The sequence below is a fragment of the Drosophila navojoa genome, chromosome X (genome assembly GCF_054131105.1).
Source record: "Drosophila navojoa isolate 15081-1374.11 chromosome X, UAZ_NAV_1.0, whole genome shotgun sequence".
In the NCBI taxonomy this organism is placed as follows: Eukaryota; Metazoa; Arthropoda; class Insecta; order Diptera; family Drosophilidae; genus Drosophila; species Drosophila navojoa.
Genome location: NC_142895.1, coordinates 21,728,830 through 21,754,516, shown reverse-complemented (window position 1 = coordinate 21,754,516; position 25,687 = coordinate 21,728,830). Strand labels below are relative to the sequence as shown.

General features: G+C 38.7%; 1 protein-coding gene across 3 annotated transcripts in view; it reads left to right on the top strand.

Annotated features, from left to right (window-relative positions):
* LOC115564301 (frequenin-2) overlaps positions 1 to 25,687 on the top strand; it is a 46,875-nt gene that overhangs the window by 6,008 nt on the left and 15,180 nt on the right. For 2 of the 3 annotated variants that reach the window (XM_089264989.1, XM_089264991.1), the window contains one exon: positions 19,815 to 20,060. In XM_089264989.1, the coding sequence (XP_089121115.1) occupies positions 19,997 to 20,060 (64 nt within the window). In that variant the 5' untranslated portion in view covers positions 19,815 to 19,996. Of the gene's footprint in view, positions 1 to 13,142; positions 13,442 to 19,814; positions 20,061 to 25,687 lie in introns of those variants that run through there. The other variant, XM_089264990.1, reaches the window with a different exon arrangement.

The following is a 25,687-nucleotide window of genomic DNA, read 5'->3' as shown; positions in this document are numbered from 1 at the left end:
TTCTTATATATGTATCTATCTATCTATCTATCTATACTTCGATTTACTCTATAAGATATCAGTCAGGTATCTGAGAAAATATTTTGATGTAGAGAAAGATGGCTATATATATCAAAAGACATATTGATATTTAACTGTCTATAGTACGTAAATATATCTATCTTATATTATTAATCCATTATTATTAATCCATTATTATTAGTCCATATTATTAATTCATATCCATCTATAGTTTCTATAGATTGTATCTGAGTAAAAATGTGAACCAGAAAATTAATATATGACCATCTAGAGTACTTAAAATATTTATTTATTTTATTTAAAATATTTTCTAGTTTATTTTTCAATTCAATCCACATCTATCTATAGTATCTATAGATATTAATATAATTCCTTTCATTTCCATCTCTTAGATATCTGAGCAAACATAAATGTAGAGTAAGCTGGGTGGATAGATCAAAAGATATATTAATATATGACTATGTAGAGTACATTTGATATTATTATACGGATATGATTCTTGGGCTAACTATGTCCACGATATCATTTAGATATGGACTCTGGCTTCTATTTATCTTCAAAGTGAGAAACTAAAATGCTCTCTCAGCTCTGAGTATGACTATGCTAAGATCAAATAATTCAATCTCTTAGAGTATTTAATCTTTGACTTGTCGCAGATAGTCGGCATTCATTGTTTTTCTTCTTCTTCTGCGTTTCTTTGTGTGAGACTATCGTGATTTTGCTCTTATTTGGTGCGCCTTCTCCTTCTCCTTCTCCATCTCCTTCTCCATCTTCTGCTGCTGCCTTTGTTGTTGGCGTTGCTCATTTTCTGTTGGCCTTTGGCTTGTCTGCTTTGCGCTGTTCCTGTGCTCATCATCATTTGGCAAAAGGGCAAGCAAAGAACTCATTGGGTTTTGATTGGTGTAGCACACACACGCACACACTCGCACAACTTGGCTAGCTAGCTACCATGGCTAATTGATTTCCAACTGTAGACTGTCAATGTTGTTTAGCCAAGTAGCAACTTGTGGACATGGCCAACTAAGCAACTAAACAACAATTTTTAATTGTGCTCCGCTCCAAGTTGCCGTCATCGTCGCCATCATGGCACTGCATGAGTGTGCGTGTCTGTGTGTGGGTGTGGCACTGGGGCGGTTCGCTGATGCTGGGGCCAAAGGCAAATGAGCGCTCCGAGAAATATGAACGAGGTCAATGATTGTTTACACTACACTCGAATGCTGTTTACTCGGAGCTATCGCAGCCAACGACGCAAAGAGCTAGAGATTGGTTGAGACGGCGCGACGGCAAAATGGGGCGACAGGGCAACGGTGACGGGACGACTCTCCTAGCCGAGCTACGGCCTCTGGCTTAGCAAAAACGTCTCTTGCCATTCACCCACCCCCCCGCCCTCCCACCTTAGGTTCGGGCCACTTGGCTCACATGTTGTTAACTACCTCTCGCTGATAGCACATTATGCCCAGGTGTGTGCGAGAGTGTGTGCTAATGTGTGTGTGTGTGTGTGTGTGCGTGTGTGTACACACGTACTATACACATAAATATGTGCTTATATAGATTTCGCCCCGGCATCACTTGCCAGCCGCGACACGACTTTAAATAAGTAGCCTGATTACTTCCACAATTGACTGGATCTGCTGGCATCGGATCATTACGGGCCTTGAGAGCCTCGTCTTAAAGGTCGCATGGGCGCATCTGGGCAGACCGTAAATATTTTAAATCTACTACGGCTCAGCACTGTTTATTTTATTTTGAAAATTTCTTTTTCTTTTTTTTTATCAATTATGAGAGATTTAAATAGATCAAAAGCGTTGGCTGTGCCGGTTCATATTTGTAAATATTGTATATAATTATATACGTGTTTCATGTTTCTTAAATTAGCTGTGTGTATGTATTAAATGTGATAATTTGCTCTTAAATGTAAAACTCTATTAAGTGCACATGAAAGTTAGCAGAAAATGTGTTAAAAAAAAAATTAAAAAAAAAAAAATAAAATATATAAAAATATGAAATAGTTAAATTAAAAAATATATATTAATAAATATTCAAATAAATAAAATAAAATAAAAATAGTTAAATAAATATAAAAACAAATAAAATAAATAAAATAAAATGAAAATAAGAAATAATTAAATAAAAAATAAAATATATATATTTAAACAAATAAATATAAAATAAAAATAATAAAAGTCTAATAAAAATAAAAAAATATGTAAATAATAAAACAAAATAAGAAATAGTTTAAAAAAATAAAAATAAATATATAAAGAAAAGTAAAAATTAAAATTAAAAAAGAAAAAATATATATATGTATCTCAAAAACTATATATTTTCTTAATGTAAATAATATTAAAAAAATGTTAAATAATAAAAATATAAAGAAGAAAATATATTTACATATATATATATTTCAAAAACTATATATTTTCCTATTTTCATTTTTATTTTTAATTTTTTTATATTTTTATTATTTAATATTTTAAAAAAATATTATTTATATTTGTTTAAATTTATATAATTAATTTATTATTTTCGTAAATTTATTTCCCATATTATTTTTTAGCTTTTTATTTTTATTTATTTATTTATTTTATGATTTTCTTTAGTTATTTTTTTTAATTTTAAATTTGCTTTTGTATATACATCTCACTCAAGGCCAGACCTAATTTCCGATTTACTAACACCTTAGTAGGTATATATATACGGTATTGTTATGGTTGGATTTTACTGTATTTATTATTGTTGCGCAAATCAATAGAGGATGTCAATAGCAAAACCAATTGGGCGGAGCGGGAAAGTCTCGGTACATTGTAATTTGAGGGTACACATGAGCATATGTTCCACTGTCGAAAGCTAAAAAGTCTGCATTTCTACGGCAAAATGGACGTACAGATGGCCGCACAGTTGGATAGAAGAAAATACAAACATTTCACATTCGTTAATAAGTATACAAAATTAGTTTCTGTAGATATTGTTTGGTAGTTTTAACAGATAGCTAGATAGATCAAGGCTACAACTTTTCGGGGGATTGCGTTGAGGAATCAACTTACTTTCCAACTCTATAAAATACCCACGAAACTATCGCTAAATCTAGTCTACAGATCAAATGTATATGCTCTCATAATGGGCCACCCATTACTTGAGATAGTATGAATGGTAAACACTAGAGCCAAGTTCTGGCTTGACTTAAAGCAGTGAGTCAGTCAGTCTAAGTTTCAGATTTCCATGGATTTCAGTTTTCTGTGCATTTGTAATCAAAACACGAAAATGCTTACAACAATTGCCCTTCAGCCCCTCTCGCATTGTGAGTGCAAATTCATTCATATAAAAGCCGCATTCATTGTCCCAGCATCCTATCAATCAGGCAGCGCAAAGGACAGACAAAGGACGAGGCGCTCTGCAGCCGCCGGGCAGAAGTCAATGAGTGTGCGAGTTGTCATATTGTGGGCTCACTGTAATTGTGATGGCGTGACAAGTGAAAACAATTGTGAGTGTAATATGAACTGAGTGCAATCCCTCTCTCTCTCTCTCTCTCTCTCTCTCTCTCGTTCTCTCTGTGTTTTGTGTCTATGCTAAATATTACGTATACGTCGCGTTGAGTGCGCCTCTTGAGCTTGACATTAGAGTGCGTGCATGGTGTGGGTGTGTGTGTGTGTGTGTGTGTGTGTGTGTGCGCTGGCCACTTTACGCTCGTCCACGCCCACCGGCCGCTCCCTGGCAGCTCCAGCACCAGCTCCAACCACAGCCCCAAACACCTGGTTTAAACCAACTGCACGCCATTTTCATTTGATTGTTCGACTGTGTCTGTGTCTCTCTGTGTGTGTGTGTGTGGGTGAAACCACTTTGCAGTGCGTGCATTCATTTATTTTCATTTCGCCGTTAGATCTTAATAATTATATTGGCTGCGCCTAATGCGGCCACGCCCATCGCCCATTCATTTGCATCGCCATCGCTGCCATTTGCCGTTTGCCAACATTCCGCAGCAGCACGCAACAAATTAAATAATTAGTCGCTTAACTAATGCCGGCACGTAGCATTAAATTTTCTTTTTTTGGACAAAACGTGGTCGGAGCGTGGCCTCCAATGGTCTAAAATACTCCGTATAATCTTTAATTGTTTTAATGCCGCTCTGCATACGCTGAGCGTAAGCGAGTATTTCGACTAAGCCCATCTGATGAGTGAAGAAGAGTGAATCAAGTGCATTCCGATTTAGCTGCTCCATAAAAAATGTTAAATAGTTGTAGAGACTTAGTAACTGAAAATCGTCATTTAAGTGAATAACATAGTAACAGGGTTATCTCTATTCAGCAGACCCATATCCGGCAGCTCTTTATATTTTGACTGAGATAGACACATTACGGCGTATAGACCCATGGCCCATATATTCAAAAAGTTATTATTAACGTCAACATCCCGAAAATTGTGTTTTTCTATGATTTATAGGGAACAATACATGGATCCATCGAATATGGGCAGCCTAGTGGGGTTGCCAGATGGGTCCATGGAATATGGACAGTCCTGTATATTTATTTGATTCTTATTGTATATAGAGTTTATCATTGAGTGTCCAACTTCTACTACCATTTACCGCTATGCCTTCTGAGTTGCTTGCATTCTCCCTCTCATTCTCTCTTTCTTTCTCTATCTATCTATCTAACTGTCTATATCTATTTTCCTATTCCTATCTATCTATCTATCTATCTATCTATCTATCTATCTATCTATCTATCTATCTATCTATCTATCTATCTATCTATATATCTGTCTATCTATATATCTATCTATATATTTTTTTCTATCTGTCTCTATCTATCTCTACCTATCTCTATCTATCTCACTCTCACTCTCTCTCATTTCTCTCTCCCACTCTCACATTAAAAACAAAAGAATTATTATGAGTGAGAACGGAAAGTATTACAGCTTCATGGCAATATTTGATAGATTTGAAGGTCGACACAAAGTCTTGAGCATGATGACGTCACAGTCTTTGCTTAATTCTTATGACATCAATAGCTAACTAGATGCTGAGTTGAGCTGAACATCTAGGATATAAATATATATTTGGTTAACCCTCGAGTTCCTTATCCCACAACTTTCCATTCAACTACATTTAATTCAATTCGTTTGCTCTAAAATCCTGAACGAGCATCATGCAGTCAGTTGTAGCCCTTAATCATAATTTTACAATATTTGCAGTAGCAGACAAAGGGACAGCTGGTCAGCGCTTAAGTGCTGGCCAGCATTAGTTTTGCAGCAAATTTATGCGTGGGGGAAAGAATAGGGAGAGAGGGAGAAAGAGAGAGAGAGATGACAAATGAATGGTATGAAAGGAAAGCGCATATAAATCCATTTAAGCCAAATCGATTTTCATGCTGAAATGTAGCCACACAAACGACACGAATGATCATCAAATCCGTGATGAACATATTCACAGAGTGTGGGGCATGCACGACTGCACAATGCTCGTTCACAGAGTACAAATATGCAGAGGCTTACTCATATCCTTGCTAATATTCCATTTCTTTTACCAGCCAGTAATATGCCCGCCTTCTCCATGTGAGCGGGCATGTGGTAGTAGTTTCTGGCTCGCTCATGTGCCGCAATTGCGTTTTCCATTCCTTTGCCGCCCTGCGGTTGGGCTCAACGCATATTCCGATCGCCCACTGTTTTTGCCAGCTGCGACTTAAGTTTTTATACCCTGAACCCATTGAAAATGGGAAATCAGGGTATAATGGTTTTGTTAAAATGTATGTAACAGGCAGAAGGAGGCGTGGCAGACCCCACAAAGTATATATATTCTTGATCAGGGCGACGAGCTGAGTCGATTTAGCCCTGTCCGTCTGTCTGTCCGTCCGTCCGTCCGTCCGTCCGTCCGTCCGTCCGTCCGTCTGTCCGTATGTTTGAACGCGTCGATTTCAGAAGATACAAGAGCTAGAGACTTCAACTTTTTTTTAAAATGTCCGTATATATCACGCGGATATCGAGTTTATCACTAAAAAACGATAACTCATTCCGATACTTTTTTATCGATAAAAAACCTTATCGAAGATCACTAAAAAAATTGTATCTCCTACATCTTTCAAGCTAGAGTCTCCAAATTTAAAATGTATATTAAGACGCATGTCATACAATTTCGGTTTTTGTTAAAATTTACCCCCCACCCCCAAATCCACCCCCTCACCCTCATCTTTGTAAAAGTCGTATATCAAATACTAGAAACTTGTGCTTCGGTATACACATACATTTAAACAATATGAATACGTTCTGAAAGTTTCATTACGTTCGTACGTCTACAAATTAAATTATTCAACAAATAAGTTCTCCTAATATTGCCAACACTGCAGCGCAACCCAAGCGCAATCGCCTGTATATGTGAGTGTGTGTGTATGCGTGTGTTTGTTTGCATGAGTGCGTGTGTGGGTGCTAATTATTATTGAAATATCAGTTGCTTGTAGGGTTCAGGGTATCTCGTAGTCGAGCAGTCTCGACTAGAGCTTTCTTACTTGTTTCTATTTAAATTTTCATTTGTTTGCCAACGGCTTGAGGAGCTCAGCTCAAATGGAATCTGAAGTGCGAATTGTGTTTTATGAGCAGGTCTATTGATGCTTGAAGAGCCAGCTAAGACCAAAGTGTAAAATGCAAGTTATAAGCGCTTGCCAGACTGAATAAAATTGAGATTTTTTTTTTTTTCGACTATGTGAAGGGAGGAGCAGTGTAATGGGGCATACCAGAAATTGCTTATGGATTTCAGTTGAGTGAGTAATTACCCTGGATATTAAGCTGGAATTTCTGTGATTAAAATGTGTACAGAATTTTATTTTTATTTTTTGTAAATTATCTCTTATTGGCAAACTATCTTAACTTAAACAACAGGATAATAGACTAGCTGCAATAATTAAGTACAATTAATTGGATGTCTTAATTTATATACTTCATTGTTGTCTATTTACTATATATTATAGATTATTAATATTGTTCAGCTTCAGGATAATGATTCGAATATTCACGGTATTTTTTATTATTCCCAGAGCCAACACATTTATATGACATTTTTTAATATTATATGATCTCATAGAAATAGACATGATTATATTATAGAATTGAAATTATTCTATATGTCGACATCAGACATATTAACTGATTTTAAAGCTTCTCAAACTTAATAATAATAATGTTTCATGTTGGATTATAATTGTCTACTCTTAGGTCTTATGTTTTACTCACTAAATAAAGTCAAAGCAGAACAGCATTAATAATTATTTGTTCTCCCACAATTCCATAGTTTTACCATGCATATTATCAGTCTGAATTCATTAGCTGTTTGCTTACCCATTTATTATGTCATTAATAAAGCTTACGTCGACCAATTTTCAATTGAATTATACTTTAATTCTATGTCTATGTTCAGCTTAAAGTTGATTTTTTAAAGAGCTAATAACAAAGTTAATGGTGAAATGATATTTTGTAAGACATTACAAATTTTCGCTTTCTTGGGAGAGAAAAAAAAATATATAATATAATAGTAATATATATTATTAGAGTGGCCTTATAAAAATTAGTTGAACTTTTCAGCAGAAAAATCCACAGGTTTTAAGGCAAAGCATTGGACATCCTAATAGGCTTTACATAATGACAATAAGAAAAGAAAATGAAATAATTTGTAATGATCTAGATTGTGGTTGATCAAAATAGATGAGACTTTAAAGGTAGCGAATGTATTACTACACTACTACACACTCCTTGTAGTTATCCATTCATAATATGCATTATATTATTAATTAAATATTAATTAAATTAGTTTGTGCATACGTTAGATGTGTTCAAGGTGGCTGATAGAGGCAACAATGATTGTTTTATTGCACACGCATATAAAGCGCATGAGCACAGTTATAGAATTTTGCACAGCCAGAGTCTAATCAAGTCGGGGAGGTTATAAACTCTCCGAGATATTCCTTAGATCTGCTCAATAAATCGATGCAGTTTCAAGATCAGCTACAGCAAGCCCAGGCCAATGACTCACGACTCAGGAAGAACTTCATCAGGCATTCTCTATCCAGTAATGTTTTTAGCATCGACTGGCTGGCTTTTGGCCCGGCTGGCGGGGCCGTTGCAATTGGCTGCATCGCATTTCGGACGCGCTTCCATTGGCCAGACGAATAATTGCATTGCATTAGACTAAGCGGCTTGTCTACGCCTAATGCAAAACTTATTATGCGAATTTGCTAGCTTATGAGCTCAGCACGGCTCAGCTGAGATACATTACCAACACCCAGTTACACACACACACACACACACACACACAGACACACATGGACAGTGCCTAAAAATGTTGCTGGCCGAATGTAGTCGCCGCCGGCGGCATTTGCTATAAGCTCAACGGAAATTTAGCCAGCTTGGCCGCTGTGGCCAGGAAGCGGAGCAGGGCCGGGCGGTGCTGGTGCTGGGGCTGGTGCTGGTGCTGGTGCTGGGGCTGTGCAGTGTGCAATGTGCGCACTAATTACGACAAGGTCGGTGCACTAATTAACAATGGCTTTGAGGCAGCTAAACGATATGGCGCCGAGGCAAACACGGCCCAGCCGGCCATCAGCAGGGCCTGAGCCAGAGACTTCCATGGAAAGCAGAGACCAGAGACCCGAGAGCAGAGAGTAGAGAGCACAGAGAGCAGAGACCAGGAACCAGGGACCAAGCACCGGAGACCAGAGACCAATGCAGACAGCCACCAAGTCTCTAGTTCCATACACCTAGGCCATGCAATAATGAGTGTAATTAAATGTGTATTTGTGTGTGTGTAAGTGTGTGTGTGTGTGTTGTGTTGTTGTTGTTGTGTGTGTGGAGGGCGCTTTTATTTTTAGCAAAAGCCTTTTTTATACCAAACACGAAACGTGTTGGCGAAAGTGTTTGTTTACAGTATGGATAAAAATAAAACGGGAACAAGAAAAGGATTTGCAGCTTTTCTTTTTCGGAATTAATGAATCTTTCAAGTGGGCTAAAATTACAATTTCTATTTGTCAAGAACCGATTGATTGCGGATTTAATTAAGCTGTTAGCGTGGCTCATATTACAATACCTTTTCATAGTCACCCCCTAGGTATAGCGGGTGTTTATTTCAGTTTTATTTTGGGCTTTCCCAAGAATTCGTAATGCTAAAGAGCCTGCGTCCTTTATATAGACTCTCAACTGAGAGGAGGTCTGCTACGATCCAGTTACTGCAGGGGGAAGACTTTGACGTCAGCATCTTAAAGAAGTCTTGACTTATATCTATCAAAGATTCCCTTGAGATATACCTCAGGTAGCTGCTCCTTTTACTTATGGTCTTGCTTTTTCTAAGCTATGCACTTACATTTATCTTTCCTTAACCTTATAGAACATATATGTATTTATTAAATTTCTGCGTAAATTAAATTGCCTAAGAGTGAGCAGAAAAAAGCGATGAATTTTTATCAAAGAAAAATATTTGTTAAAAAAAATAATAAAAAAAAACCCAATAAAATATTTTTTAAAAATAAAACAACAAAATATTTTTTAAAAATTAATGAAATATTTTTATTCAAATTCAATAAAAAAATTCAAATTAAATGAAATATTTCTTAAAAACTAGCTTCAGCTTCAACAAAATAAAATAATTTCTAAAAATCAATAAAATATATTTATTCAACTTCAAGTTCAATAAAGTAAAATACTTTTTAAAGATTAATAAAATATTTTTATTCAACTTGAACTTCAATAAAATAAAATATATATTTTTTTAAATTAATAAAATATATTTATTCAAAATCAATACAATAAATAAAATAAAATAAAATATATATATATTTCTTTAATATTAATAAAAGATTTTTATACAGCTTCAATAAGAAAGTATTAATACCTAATGTTCACAGTTGATGGAAATGGTTGAGCTTTAAGAAGGTTAAAGATTTTTGGTTAATTTTTTTTTTCTTTCTGTTCCACCCAAAACAATTTTATGTATACATTTAGCGTATAAATAAATATTTGATTAATTTATATACTCAACATACAAATATATCTAATTAAATTTCCCTCGAAGCTGCTCTTTTAGCCAGCGCAAACAAATCTCTATAGCAAAAGCTCTCAGAGCGCCAAGCTGAACTATTTGTCCGGCTGCCTTAAGCCGACTTCAATTGAAAATCGTTCAGCGCCGTTTTTACGTGATTGTTAACGGCACTTGTCGGACTAGAAGAAGGTCAAGATGACCGAGAGTGGATATGGCCGATTGGAAAATGCGATTAGCGCGACGAGATTTGGGTTTAACTTTTGCTCGCCTTTTGACTGCGGGCAGGCGCCAAAAGTTGATAACGATTTGATGCCGCTAACGGACAAAAGCTTAAAGCTTTCAGTTCAACAAAAGCTTGTGTTGAATATGTTCGCAAAGAGAGAGTGAATGAGAGAGAGAGAGAGAGTGTGTGCAAAGCTGTTATAAGGGCTGCTTGAGAGCGTGAGCGGGCGGAGGATTGGTCGGGTTGAGCGCGTGGGAGTTAGCGCTCGTAATGTCAATTGCTTGGGCTCTAAGTCTGTGTGCAGTATTTTTAAGCCTCTGCCTCGCTTACAGCTGAGACAAAAGAAAGCCCGCTCCCACACACACACACGAACAGACACACGGACTTGCACACATGGATTTCCGTGGATTTATTAATGCTATAATATAACGCATACGCCGCATTGGCTGCTGTTTGTTTCGTTTCGGATTTTTTTTTTTTTTTTCCAATTTAATGTTGTTTTTTTTTTTCGGGCATCGCAAGACGAGCGAAATTAATAAAATTTTGCTAATGAAAATAACAAATTTTATGGCATAATTAAAAGGGATTGCCCAACAGCAGCCGAGCACACTTTCTCTTCATATACATAGCTCTTAATCAAATGCGAGTGAAATAAGTTGAGCTGAAAATTATATGATAATGTGGACTGGCAGGTCGGCTGGTTGCCTGCGGGCTTATTTTCATTTCATTATTTATGTGGCTCAAGCGGATTTAGAAATAGAATAATAATATTGATAATAACTTTTGAAGCATGAACATTTTTCAGCTGGGATTAAATTTGAATTCTCTTTGCCCCAAGGCTGCTTTTATATTATACTAATGAATATAATGCATATACTTATTTGATTTTAGTTTAGTTAGACTAAAAATTATTTCTATTAATAATTAATTTCTATAAAATTTGTCTACCTTCATATTTGATGTAACTTGATTAAATACAGATTTATTGAATAGTGCAGCAATCTCAACTCTAATGAATTCTATATTGACAGTGATTTATTTATAGTTAAGAAATGTAAACGTTGATGCATCTGAAAAAACTTTATGTTCTCTTCTTCTTCTTTTTTAACAGTTTGCAGTTGGAAGAACAAAAATAATAATAAAATTGTTAGCATTTATTTTTAGTAAATATAGCAATTATAAAAACAATATAATAATATATACATACAAAACAGTTTAAATATTCAAATATATTAATGTTATTACTCAAATATATAGAAAACATAAAAACTAATATCAAATTAAAGAATTAAAAAAATAATAATAATAATAAATTTAAAAATAAAATAATAATAAATATTGTATAAAATAAAATAGTATAGATATGAAAATATTCAAAGCATAAAAAATTATATTACAAATTAAATATAATATTAATAAAAAAAAAAGGAAAAATAAAACCAAATAATACATTTTTAATAAATTTATAATATTAATATAAAACTAATAACATTTTTTAATAATTTATATATAAAAAATATATATTTCCAATAAATAAACGAAAAGATTAATAATATACAAAAAATAAGAAAAATACTAAAACAAATATAAAAAGAAATTCTATTTTAATATAAATATAAAAATACTAAATAAATGAATTAAAAAATAATAATATACAAAAAAAAATACTAAGTTAAATATACAAAGAAATTCTATTTTAATATAAATGAAAAAATATTAAAAAATAAATTAAAATTAATAATATACAAAATAATATACAACAAAAATACTAAAATAAATATAAAAAAATACTAAAAAAATAATAAATACTAAAATATATAAAGAAAATATAAAATAAATATTAAAATAAATATAAAAATATTAAAAAGTAAATTAAAAAATAATAATATACAACAAAAAACAAAAATACTAAAAAATATAAAAAGAAATTCTATTTTAATATAAACATAAAAATATTAAAAATAATTAAGTTGTGATAATGCAAAATTAATAAAAATATGTACATATATACAAAAAATATTATAGATAATTATACTAAAAAGTATACAGAAAATAACATAAAAAATATATAAATATTAAAAAATATATAGTAAATAGTAAACAATAGTTTTTAATTTCTCCTAGTTCCACTCGAGTACTGTAAAAAATAAACGCATTCACTCTGTGAACTAGCATTAAATAATATCCCAAGATTTGTTTACAATGATAAATGTTGATATCGAATAAATATTTAGTTTAGTTCAATCAAATAGGATTCCCAATAGTAATAATTTAGGTAATATCAGAGCTACTATTAATACGATGCCGTAGTCAAACGGTAAATAGTTTCACTAGAAGATATTTTGGTAACATTTCGGCAACAAATTGCTTTTTCTGCTCTCTCTTTTTCTCTCTTTATTTGGGTGTGTGTGTGTGTGTGTGTGTGCGGGTGTGTTGTGGCCCAGCTGGGGCTCATTTGTATGCAGTGTGACTAGGCGGATGGTTAAATTGCCACAGCATACTTATGTATGGGCCGGGGCTGCCGAGTCGTGGCAGTCAAATAAATGCTGCATTTATTTATTTAAACTATTCCGGCGATATCAGCCGATGTTGCTTTAGCCACGGCACACCGACGACCGCTGGCAGCTGGCCGCGAGCGAGGCTAGGCTTTTATTTGTCGGCAATCGCTTGAAAAGCTCGCTCCAGGAGCATGTCCGCCTCGAACGAACGATGCGCGTCTCTTCAACTTCAGAGTGTGCCACTGTATGTGTGTGTGTGCGTGCGTGCGTGTGTGTGCTTGCATATGTGCCTGTGTTAGTGTTGAAGTTGCTCGTCGTTTGTCGTCCTCGTCGTCGTCGTCCGTGGTATCAACAAGGACATTCGACCTACTGTTGATTGCGCACCGAAGCTTTTCAGTTGATTTTGAGACCGTGCCACGTACGGAACACGAGGGCTGCCGATGCGCCGGAGTCCCATAGCGAGCGAGCGAGCGCCCAGCATGCAGCGTGTTTTTTAAATCTAAAGAACAAGAAGAAGAAGAAGAGAAAACGTAAAAAAAAAAAAACATAGAAATAGAAAAGAAAAACAATCTCTTTTTGTTGCTGTTGTTCTGCCCGTTGGCCACTTCCATCACAACAGAGTGTGTGCTCGGGTGTGTGCGTGTGTGTGTCTGTGTGTGTGTGCGCGCTGTTGCCGTCCGGCTCGATAAGGTATATTATTCAAGCAATTGCAGACTCTAAACTATTTAATTCATTTAAGTCATTTGCATTTTTTTTTTGTTGTGTAAAAAGTGTTTTTGTGCTAAAAAAAAGAGAGAAGAAGAACAAGAAATGCAAAAAAATAAAATAAATAAATTTACAGACATCAGGCGATGCCAGTCAAAAGCAAAGCGGCTGCTATATTGATAAAGCCACACACACAAAACTTAATAAAATACACTCACACGCACACACACACACAGAGTCAGAGACAAACATAACAGAAGAGAGACACTGGCAGACGGTCGGACGGACGGGCGAGGGGACAGACCGCACTGAAAAACGAGTCTGACAACTTAACGACTTACTTAGTCAAATAAAGAGCGAGGTACGACGACACAAAATAACATGGCCCAAATATGGGCAGTGCGGTGGGCGTGGAGTAGGTGCCAGGCGGCCAGGCTGCCAGATAGAGAGAGATAGAGATAGAGTTGAGAGTTGGCCAAATGCTGCTTAAGTTGTGTAAGGAGACAGCCTAATGGACTGCCCAGGCAAGCCATAAAGGGTAACAGTCACACCCACACACACACACACACACACACAGGCGCACATCTATACAGTTGTCTGTTAAAATATTCAGGCTTTTCTTTCTTTTTTTTTTTATTCCTTGCGTGTTTCTCAAAGCAAAAGGTGCGATGCTGCTGGCTTTGGTCCTTTTGCTCCTTTTGCTCTTTGCTGCTGTTGCGCTTTGTTGCTGTCTGTTGCCATTGTTGTTGTTGCTGTTGTTGTTGTTGTACGATGGTCGATGGTCGCTGGCTTACGAAATTGAATGAATATAATCAAATCAGAATGAAGGAGGTTATGTAAATGCTGGCGCTCACGTTTGTCGACAGCATCGCGCTGCCTGCTCTCATTCGCGCCGCCACGCCCCATAGCAGCCGCCCACTATAAAAACTTGTACACACACATATCTATCTCTCTCTCTCACTCTCTCTGCGTGTGTGTGTGTGTATATATTATGGCAAAAACTTGTATCTAACAGTTTGCTGGCGTTGTTTTTCATCCCAGTTGCTGTTGTTTGGGATTTTGCATAATTTAAAGCGCAAGTTAATAGCCAAACACATGTGTGGAAACATTTTTGGTGGCATGGGTGGCTCATGTGTGTGTGGCTGGGAATTCACTTGGAATATTTGAACTTTGAACAACAGTGAAAAGTTTTTGCTGTCGCATCCGCAAGACTATTAGCTGGACTCTATTTTGGGCACTAATCATTTCAGTTGGGCAACGACAGTCACAGACTTACATATATACGATATGCGGCATCTGCAGCAACAGCAACAACTACAATCAATCTCAACTAAAGCACACACACACACATACACACTCACTTTGAATGACAGACAGACATAGTCAGGATAGGAATTTGCAATTTGCATTGCAAGACATTTCTCAGCGAACGCTGAACAAGAAATTGCAAAAAAAAAAAGGAAAAAAGAAAATAGAAGTAGAAAAGAATAGAAAAAAAAAGGAAAATTGAACCTGAAGACTGCAATCACAGCTTAAGAGGAAAAATTGCACAAAAAGCCAGCCGTATGCGGCCTTTGGCTTTTCTGCATAGCATTTGGCCAAGTCCCAACGGCACCCACGACCTTTGGGCAGACCCGAAAACTACAAAAACCGGGCACACACAATACACACCTAAATTAGGCGCGGGACAGGGGCGTGGCACTGGGCTGCCTGAATATGGCAATTAGCTGGAGCCATGGAGCGGGCCAGCATGTGCCATGCGAATAGTTTTCGGCTGCGGAATTCCATTGAAAGAAGCCGTGGAACGGGCTGGGATACGGCTCAGAGATTCGCACTAATGGCGGCATGTGGGGTAAACAGTTAAGCTCGAAGCTTTAGGCTAATGAAAATGGCAGTTTAGGAAAATGAATTCAAAATTCATTATAAAAGGAAGCTCGAAATATAAAAGTATTATATTAGAGTATGGAATAGCCGGAAGAAGTCGTTTGGTATATGTATATATGTATATATTATGTGTGGATAGTGAGCATTAACAGGCGACTCTGCTGGGTCCGTCTGTTTGGCATTCCATCTAAATGCATCTCACATTTCCTTTGCACAGCTATTTAAACACCATTTGCTCGTTGCAATGGCTGAAGTTCTTAGGTCATGTTTGAGCAACAATTTCTAGGGAGCGAGAGAGAGAGCGAGAGAGAGAGGGATTACTTTGGTTTCGTTCTTCCTTCGTCCCTAGTTCTCCGTACTTCTGCACGTTTTTCTGTCATCGGCATGCTTATCCATGTGCGTTTGTCTATCTATTTATCCACTTCTACGTATATACATCCATACGTCGGTCCATTCAGCTATCCAACTGCCTCTCTATCCAATTTATCCGTCTATCTATTTATTTGTCAACTCATTTATCCGTCCGTCCTTCTGCTCATTTCGTCATCCGTCCTTTCGTCTGCTCGTCCGTCCGCTTGTCCATCTCGTCCATCCATATATCCGTCCGTCCGTCCAGTTATCCTTCCGTTTATCCACCTATCCGTCCGTTTATCCATTTATCCGCCCGTTTATCCACCTATCCGTCCGTTTATCCAGCTATCCGTCCGTTTATCCATCCATCTATCCGTCCGTCCATCCATCTATCTGTCCGTTTATCCATCTATCCGGCTGTCGGTCTATCAGTTTTTCGGTCTGTATGTCAGTCTATTCATATATCCGTCCGTTCATATATACATATATACCTCTTTATCAGAATGGAAACAACCCTCTTCAAATTTAATACACTAATATACCCATTGATACCCTCGAATCATAAGATATTACCATATCCCAACTGAGAATGTTTTAAATCAGGAAGTTCTATGCTAAGATGCAGTTGCATAGAATCTGGGAAAATATACTCGGCAGGACAACTCTAGGCCAAAGACTTTATGGAGATGTGATAACTCTGCTTCTGTACATTCCATGGCATTATAGATATAAAGTACTATCTTCTTCTTCTTCTAGATTTGAGTAATTCTCTTTTATTGACTCATTCATTCCATAATATTGGCAATAGAGCTTCTTCTTTACAGTTAGCTGTGCATTTAAGGATGATTTAATTACCCAAAAGTTGGTTTCTCAGCAGTTTTCTCTCTCTCTCCCTCTCTCTCACACACACTCTATTTCACTCAATAAAATGTATATATTTACTAGTCAATGGCTTATAGATTTGCCTCTCCATTTCCCTGCTGTCTTTCAATGGCCTAATGAAGTCCTTTACGGGCTCGGCAGCAGTAGCCTGAGTCGAGCACATTAATTAGCCAAATATACTTAACTCGGTTGTAGTACATCTTCCCATACGCACCATTTGATTTAATTATACAAAGCCAGCAACATTTCGCTAGACTGTGAATTGTGTGAATTCCGCATAGTTAACCGATTGCAAGGATTTTGTCTCTCTGGCTCTTGGCATTCGAGTTATTTGTTAAGCAGCGCTGCCTGTTCCTCAGACAGGTTGTGAGTGTGTGTGTGTGTGTGTGTGAGTGTGGGCAATTTGTTGAGCAACTACGTCAGCGCTGCCTGGGCTGGTAGCCAATGTTTGTGCCTTGGCTGGCTCTGGCCAAAACAAATTGGCATACGAGCTCGTCGGGCAAAGTTCTGGGCCAGTCTTCTCTAACTTGTTTACAAGTCGTTTGGCAATTATTCAATTAAATGTCGACGCCAGCGGCAATTCTGTGTAATTTTCGACGCACGTAGCGCCAAAAGCTCAAATACATTTAAAGCCAACAGGAAATCGCGTAATGTCGACCCTCTCAATGATAGGGGAGAGTCGTCCAGAGTGGAGCTGAGCCACCCGTTGGCCAATTGAGAGTCCTGTACCTGCAGTTTGGCTAGCTGCTGCCCCAAAGCTCTTAAAGCATGTTCAATTTTCTTTCCTTTTCAATTTCCTTACACCGACACAGACCCAACCGAGCCAGACCCAGAGCCAGAGCCAGAGCCAGAGTCTGAGCCTTTGGCACAAACAACTTCCGCCAGCAATGTGACTCGAGCGATGCTTGGCCAGCTCGTTAGCCAGTGCAATTGCAGCGCAGACAACGCTGTCCGTCCGTCCGTGTCCATCTCAGCTCGTCTCGGTTCTGCTTCATTTGTCCTTTTTGTTTACCTACCCGAGCAAGCGCCTATTTCTAGGCTGACTAAATACATATCTCCATCTACTCTCCACACATCTACACATATTTATATACTTGTGCCCACATGTAAACATGTATACATACATGTACATACGTATGTGCGTGTGTGCGTGTGTAGCCCTGGGTTGTACGGTCATTAAGCGTACATTTCTAATGATCGTTGAATCGCAGGCGCAGGGCTTTAAATTATTTTGTATACATTTTAATTACTACATTAAGAGCTGAATAATTTATACATTAAATGGGTTAGAAGTAAATCTGATGTGAATTACATTGTCGAATTGCTAATTGCTGTTGCTCTCTTCGATATGTAATATGGAAATTATTTAGATTTCATTTGCATAAAAGAGAATGTCTTAGAAGCTGTATATAAGAACATAGTTGAGATGATAAAGAGAGATGGGAGATGGACAGAGAGACTGACAGAAATAGAGAGAGAGAGAGGGGGAGTATGAGAGAGAGAGAGAGAGAGAGAGAGAGAGAGAGAGAGAGAGAGAGAGAGAGAGAGAGAGAGAGAGGGAGTATGAGAGAGAGAGAGAGTATGAGAGAGAGAGAGAGAGAGAAACTGAAAGAAATAGAGAGAGGGGGTGTGAGAGAATGAGACAGAGAGAGAGACAGAGAAAAATAGAGAGAAAGGGAGAGAGAAAGACAGAGAGAGAGAGAGAGTAAGAAAGAAAGAGGGAGAAAGAGAGAGAGAGCGAGAGAGAGAAAGCGAGAAACAGGGGCTGAGAGACTTCAGGGACAGACAGACTTATACAGAAAGAAAGAGAGGAACAATCACGCATACAGAGATAGAGAGAGAGAGAGAGAGAGAGATAGGGCCACAGAGGAGAAAATAAGTGATATAAATACATAGACAATGACAGAGAATGAGAGAGAGGCACATAAATGAAGAGAGCATAGATAGTGATAGAGAGGTAGAGACATCTATATTGATAGGAATGATGTCAAACAGAGATATAGTGAGAACGAAGGATAAAGATGCAAAGCAAAGGGAAATAGTGAAACCGAATGAGCGCCACTGAGGAAGATGTGGAATGGCGGAGTGATGAAAGGAGAAGTACAGAAACAGAGAGAAACAGTGATAGCAACGTATAGAATAAGAGAATCAGAGAGAGAAAGTGAGAGAGAGAGGGACAGAGATGGGTGATAAAAAGGTAGTGAGAGGAATACAGAGACAGAAACTCGAAGAGCGATAGCGAGACAGAGTGAGAGAAAGTAGTGGTAGAGAGAAAGAGAGACAGACAGAGAAGAGCTAGAGCGTTTCACTAGCCAATTTAAAGTCAATTGAAGGCTCATCCAAATTGTATAAAAAGGAATTAAAAAAGTTTGCGCACGAAATTTGCTTGGGAAATTATTTACATTTTAATTACATAACTTGATTGCAAAACTTGTCGTCGTCATCCATACCAGCAGCAGCAGCAGCACTCTCGGCATTGTCCTTGTCCTTGTTCTGCTCAAACCGCAAAGGTAAAGGAAGCAAACACAGGAGCCGCAGCGTAGTAGAAACTTTTCGCCAACCGTCAACTAGATGGATGCTCTTTGCTCAGACTCTCGCTAATGAAATCTATAAGTAAATTAATTAACAGAGAGCTACATACATACTAAATGACAAGAATTACTATATAAATTTACCGTAATATTCCGTGGGATTTCATAGAAATTGCATAATATTGTAAGCTGCCTGGTTAGAAAATTATGAATAGCTGAGCGGCAGAGTAGACCAAGTTGACAAAGTGACTGACTGATTGAGTGAGTGAGTGAATGAATGAGTGAGTGAGTGAATGAGTGTGTGAGTGAGTGACGCCAGCTCCTTTTGGCATTCGCTGGTATTGTGAGATGTCCCTGGCTGTTGACGTAGTCAGCAGCTTCTTGTTTTTGGCCGGGGCTGCACACACACACACACACACACACACACACATACAGAGAACTGGCTCTGACATGCTTAAATATCAAAGTAGCTTTTGCTATTCATCAGCGCGCCTGACGCTCGGGGGGCTGTGAGTGTTTGGGTGTTTCTCCGGCCATGGCAGGTGCAGCCTGGGACTGCGGCGACGGTGGCGCATGATGGATAGCGTTGCGCCGTGACAATGCGCCTTGTGGCAGCAGCAGCAGCAGCAGCAGCAGCAGCGCAGCAGCAGAGCCGCTGACATGTCCGTGCGTCTCTATCTTTAATCTCTCTGTCATTTGTGTCCTTTCAGATCTAACCGTTGGCAAATCGGGATAAGACACGCCCCGTCCAATTACCTGTTAATATTAACTGGCGGCCCACTTGGCTGACCCCCGACTGGCTGACCCAACTGGCTGAGCGGGCGCACTCATCTCCCAGGGGCACACACCAGGCACCAGGCAACAGCAACAGCAGCACCACAACAGCCGCACAATGGGCAAGAAGAACTCCAAATTGAAGCAGGATACCATTGATCGTCTGACAACGGACACATACTGTGAGTAGGCAACGATTTTGCCAGCCCCCCTTCTCTGCCCCTCCCTGCCCCTCTGCCCCTGTGGGCACACAAATCACGTGGGGTGCGTGCCAGCCTTGAACTCTATATGAATTATTGTGTCGAGCATTAAAAACTTTTGAAAGCCATTTTGGCAGCTCAAACGTGCGCAAGTTTTTCGCAGATAAATACGACGGGGACCCAGACGGGGAGGACGAGAACTCGAACTGTGTTTCTGCCATGTAGCATTTAAGTGCTGTCCGCATCCCTCTCAAGAGCCCCTCCCTCAAGAGCTGAGGGTCTGGGCTTTTTTTCGGTTTGGTAAACCCCTCTCGGGACCATGCGAATTGGACCGCTTTTCATATGCTCCCACCAAGAGCATATGAAGCAATTGATTTCCTCCACTCGAGTTGTCAGCTCGAGATGTTACAGAGATTTATCATTGACCACGCAGGAGGTCCTAAATCATTTTTATATCCATAAAGTCAATCGCATGCATAATAGACTACACTCGAATATGAGGTCGATTGAATCGGATTGTGCGAATTTGATCAAGAGATCAAGAGTGAGATGAAAGATAACTGTTTTATGCATTGAAACTTGCATTAAGAAACATTCGCTTTAGTTGTGGAAAGAAGAATATTGCAGTATGTACCCCATTTCAGGGCGTTTAAAAATGCGATTGCCTTTGAAGAGGAAATGAGAGAGGCATACTCAAGAGATTTCTTATACCAAATATCGTGGTTCTAGCTCTTAGGACTTAGAATTAAAGTATAATTGCGGAGGAAATGAGAGAGGTATACTTAAAAGATTTCTTATACGAACTTTTGGAACTCTTTAAGTATATTTGAATAGAATGAAAGTATAATTGTATGTAAATTTAGACTTTCAAAAGCTAAAGATTTTTTTTTAAACTTGACCGTTTTCATACCATAAAGAGTTGTCTATGACCGTTTCAAGGCTAACGAATAGACATGTGGCAGACAGACGTACGGAAAGTTGGTTCATTAGAGCTCGGCTGCTGATTAGAATCAAGAATTGAAACTCTTTATGGCTCTGTCCGTTTAGCTCTGCCCTGGGATATAGCTCAGCACTTAGTTATATCAATTCAATATTTCCCACTAATCGTCCGAGATTTCCATGACTTTTGGACTCAGTTAGAGTTGAATTTGTTGACCGTCGACGAGACTAGAGCTTTGTGATTTAGTTATGTGAATGAAATCAGTTGTTCTCTTCATAGGAAAGATTTCTTGGAACTCCGACAAATTGGACGTGAAGTGCGTCAGCGACATGTGAGTTTTTGGCCGAGTGCTCCATTACTGTTTGCCAGCAGCAGATGGAAACTTGTTATTTTTTTTTTACTTCTTCCTCTGCTGTTGCTTGTCGTCGAGAAGGAGGAGAGAGGGAGGGGGAGGGGTTTGGCGCTTTGTGCGAGCTTAGTTTATGGGAGCATTGGTACAAATGTTCTATACACATACTACTTTCCAACAGTTGCACATGGCAAAAGTTTCTGAGTGCACTCGGCCTGTGCCTGTGCCATGCTCCCATCCCCTTCCCCATCGCCGTCCATGGCGGGCCATTGCATTTGGATTGCTGGCTTCGATTCGCAGTCGGTTCATGAGCTTTAAGAGCTTAGGAGTATTCTTTATTGTTCATTGGCCAGAGTGGCCATATTATTGGCAATCCCCGTTTGATTCAAGTGCCGAATGCCCCACTGGGCAGTATTTCAATCGAGCTTCGATCCAGCTAAATGTTTCGAACTCAGCCAATACTCTGTGTTTATTCAAAATGAGCTTAACAAGTGCGATCGATATGTTTTACTAGCCTGGTGAGGGTGAATCACTTACGGGGGTGATTGATTGAATGACTCGTTGCCCGAATGTCGGACTGATTTGAGTGTGATTGACTAATTTGATGAGTGACTGCTGACTAATTAGCTGACTAATTAACGCATGGACTGGTTGATTGAAGACTGGCTGTCTGACTTTTTGATTGACTGTGATTGTGATTGACTCTCTTGCTAACTGACCGAGCTCTGATTCACTGATTGACTGGTTTGCTACGTGACTGATTGACTGATCGAAGCTGATTGAAATCTTCCTGACTGACTGATTGACTGATTGAATGATTGACTGATACGTTAATTGGCTGACGGATTGACTGATTGATTGACTCAAAAATCCACAGATTGACTGACTGATTGACTGACGACTGATAGACTGATTGACTAACTGATTCACTGGATGATTGATTGACATACTCACAGGCTAATAAAATGATTGACTGACTGATTGGATAATTGACTGATAGGTTAATTGACTGACGGATTGACTAATTGACTGATTGACTGACTGACAGATTGATTAACTCACCGATTGATTCACAGATTGACTAACTAATTGGCTGACTGTCTGACTGACTAATTCACCAGCTGATTGACTGACTGATTGACTGAGTGGTTAATTGACTGGTTGACGGACTGCTTGTCTGATTGATTAATTGACATACTCACTGGCTAATAAAATGATTGACTGACAGATTGAATGATTGACTGATAGGTTAATAGGCTGACGGATTGACTGATTGACTGACTCACAGATCCACAGATTGACTAACTGATTGACTGACTGCCAGACTGATTGACTCACAGGTTGACCGACTGATTGACTGACTGATACACTGGATGATTGATTGACTGACTGATTAACTCACAGATTGACTAACTGATTGGCTGATTGATCGACTGACTGACAAACTGGTTGTTTCACAGATTGACTGATTGATTGGATAACAGATTGACTGATTCATTGGCTGATTGACTGAGGGGTTGACGGACTGCTTGTCTGATTGATTGATTGACATACTCACTGGCTAATAAAATGATTGACTGACTGACTAATTGACTAATGGGATGAATGACTGATAGACACTCTGCCTGATTGATTGATCGTTGCTTAACTGCCTGACTGAATGAAGGACAGACAGGCAGTGACTCATTTACAACTCCATGTTTAAGTACAAATTCTATTCATTGTTTTGGGAATTCATTCAAATTTTGAACATATTGTGCCCAAAGTGAGCCAAGGAAAAATGTGCGGAAATGTGGCCAACATTTGATTACTTTGGTTGACGTTGCGCCCATTGGCAGTACTTCCATCTTCGGGAATGCGAATTCGCCTCCCTTTCTCTTTCTCACTCGTTTTTATGTCAATTTCTATTTGCGTTATGCTTCGCCAAAACAGTCGCAGCAAGACGGCGGCAAAACGTTTATAAAACTGAAATGCAGCCAATGCAATGCAGTGGCCCCAGAATCGAGCCCAGAGCCCAGAAGAGGCCAGAGCCAGGCTTCGTGCCTGTCGCAATGTCACATTGCGCTGCCATTTGAGCTGCATTCATTTGGCACATGCTCTTGTCAATGCAGAGCCATAGGGATATGAAGAGGGTCCTGCTGCTGGCCTGGGACGGGTCCTCTCGCCTGTGCCACGTCGCAGGGTCCAATGTCCTTGTCAACCGATGCCGCCCATCAGTTTATTCGGCACGCATTGGCATGCAGTCAGTTCTGGCACTCAAAATTCAATTCGATGTTGAAATTATTATTTCACTTGTCGCATCGTGGGATGCCTCATTGTCGCACTCTCCCTCTCTCTCCATCTCTCTCTCTCTCTCTCTCTTGCTGTGCGCCGCTAAATGGCTGCATGGGTATGAGCAGGCACTCAGCTTGTCTCCCCGTGACAGTTTGTTTGGCATTTAGCACTGGAAATCAAACGTATAAAAGCAACAAGCAGCCAGCAACCAGAGCAGTATAAACACATACAAGCATAGCACAGTTCCCCCCTTCCCCCCTTCCCCCACTTCCCCCCTCCCATCCTTACCCTCCTGCCCACTGCTGGCGGCCCTCATCGAACAGCTGCTCTCAATGAATACTCGAGCGCTTGTTCCTGCCTGCATTCCCATGCCTGACGCCCATTCCCCACCCACTAACAACCGCACAGTGGTATGCGGTGCAGCAAACATGGATAACATGGATAATTTTTTTTACAATATATTCTGCTTGCTTTAGTGACAATTTAATCTAGTTAACATTTGCTATATACTGCAGAATATTTTCATTTGATTTATTTTATTTCTCATTTGTTTATTTTTCATTTCATTTATTATGCGGTGACTTAATGTGATGTGTGATAAAGTCCACCCTTTCAGTTATTCGATATACTCTATATATTATTTTATAGACTGCTCACTAAAAATATTATGCGGTTTTTAATATCGTTTTACATTTCTCTTTTATTATGTATTTATTTTTAATTAAATTCGAGTTTCCGTATTTTATTTATTTTTAATTACTTTCTTTAATAACTTTTAGTATATTTTTATTCGAGTCAGTGGGTCTATTGAAGTACTTTTCCTCGCCTGGAAAATATCTCCTTTTTTTTTTTTTTGTGTTTGACTAGCGCTTTCTCACTTGTTTATCTCAAGGTTTACATAAAAAGTTTCAGCTCAACTGAACTTAAATTACCTTTTCGATGACAGATAGCAAGATCTGACTTATCCGATTAGCATTGAGCTCGTTAGAAACCTCTGAGCACCGTCAATGGAATTTAAATTCCACTATTTTCATCTTCTATCTATCTACCTTCTCATGCCGATCAACCTTGTCATCATTTTGGCAACTCCCATTTAAGATCGCTTTTAAATCGAGTTCAGGTAATTTCACTTTATTTACCACTTGGCTCTTGACACTGTGCATCGTTGCCTGCTCTTGTCACTGCCCCGCTGACAGCGCCAGCGACGATGCACGGCGTCTGCCCCAGCCACGGTTGGGGCCCCAGTTCCACGACCAGTCCCAGTCCCAGTACAAATACCAATCCCAGGCCAAAAACATGATGCACATGTTGTAAATAATTTGCTAATGGCGCCATTGAAGCTTCTCACAGGACGAGGGACAAGTGCTCGAGAGCATTAGCTCTTCCAGTTTTATAGTTCTGAGTGCAACATATAGACGAGTCGCAGTCAGTCAGTTTTGCTTGGCTGCACATGGAGAAAGAGAGAGAGAGAGAGAGAGTGAGGGAAAGAGAGCGATGGCTGATTACCAAAGTGTCAATTATTGTATCGAACCGAAATTAACGTCAAATTTATCGAATTTTACGTCAGATATTATCGGCTACTACTGCACTGCTGCTGCCTCCAGCTGTCAACTTTGCAGTCTCTCGTTCAGGCGCTCAGTTTCAGCTGTGAGGCTAATGAAATTACTTTTGGCTCGGCGACATCTTTGCTCTCTTGAGCAACTGCTGCTGTTGTGGGAATTCTTTGCGTATTCGCTGACCAATCGGAATTTGCAACGCATTCGGTTTCATGCCACCAAATCGTGACCTCCACAAACCACACGCGGAATATAAATGAGGAGCTTGCATGAAATATGCCAAGGCCAATTGAAAGTTTGTATTAATTGCTGCATTGTTAGCAACGGTAGTGCCACTGAAGGTAACGAGAATCGGGTGCCAGCCTTGGTAACACGATACGCCATAGATACAGTTAGTGGTTAGAGCGATAAAAAAAAGTTAGTTTCGATAGCGAAATTGAAATTTAAACTTTTCTTTTGAATTTATGGATGAAAGGGTTAGAAGTGCATT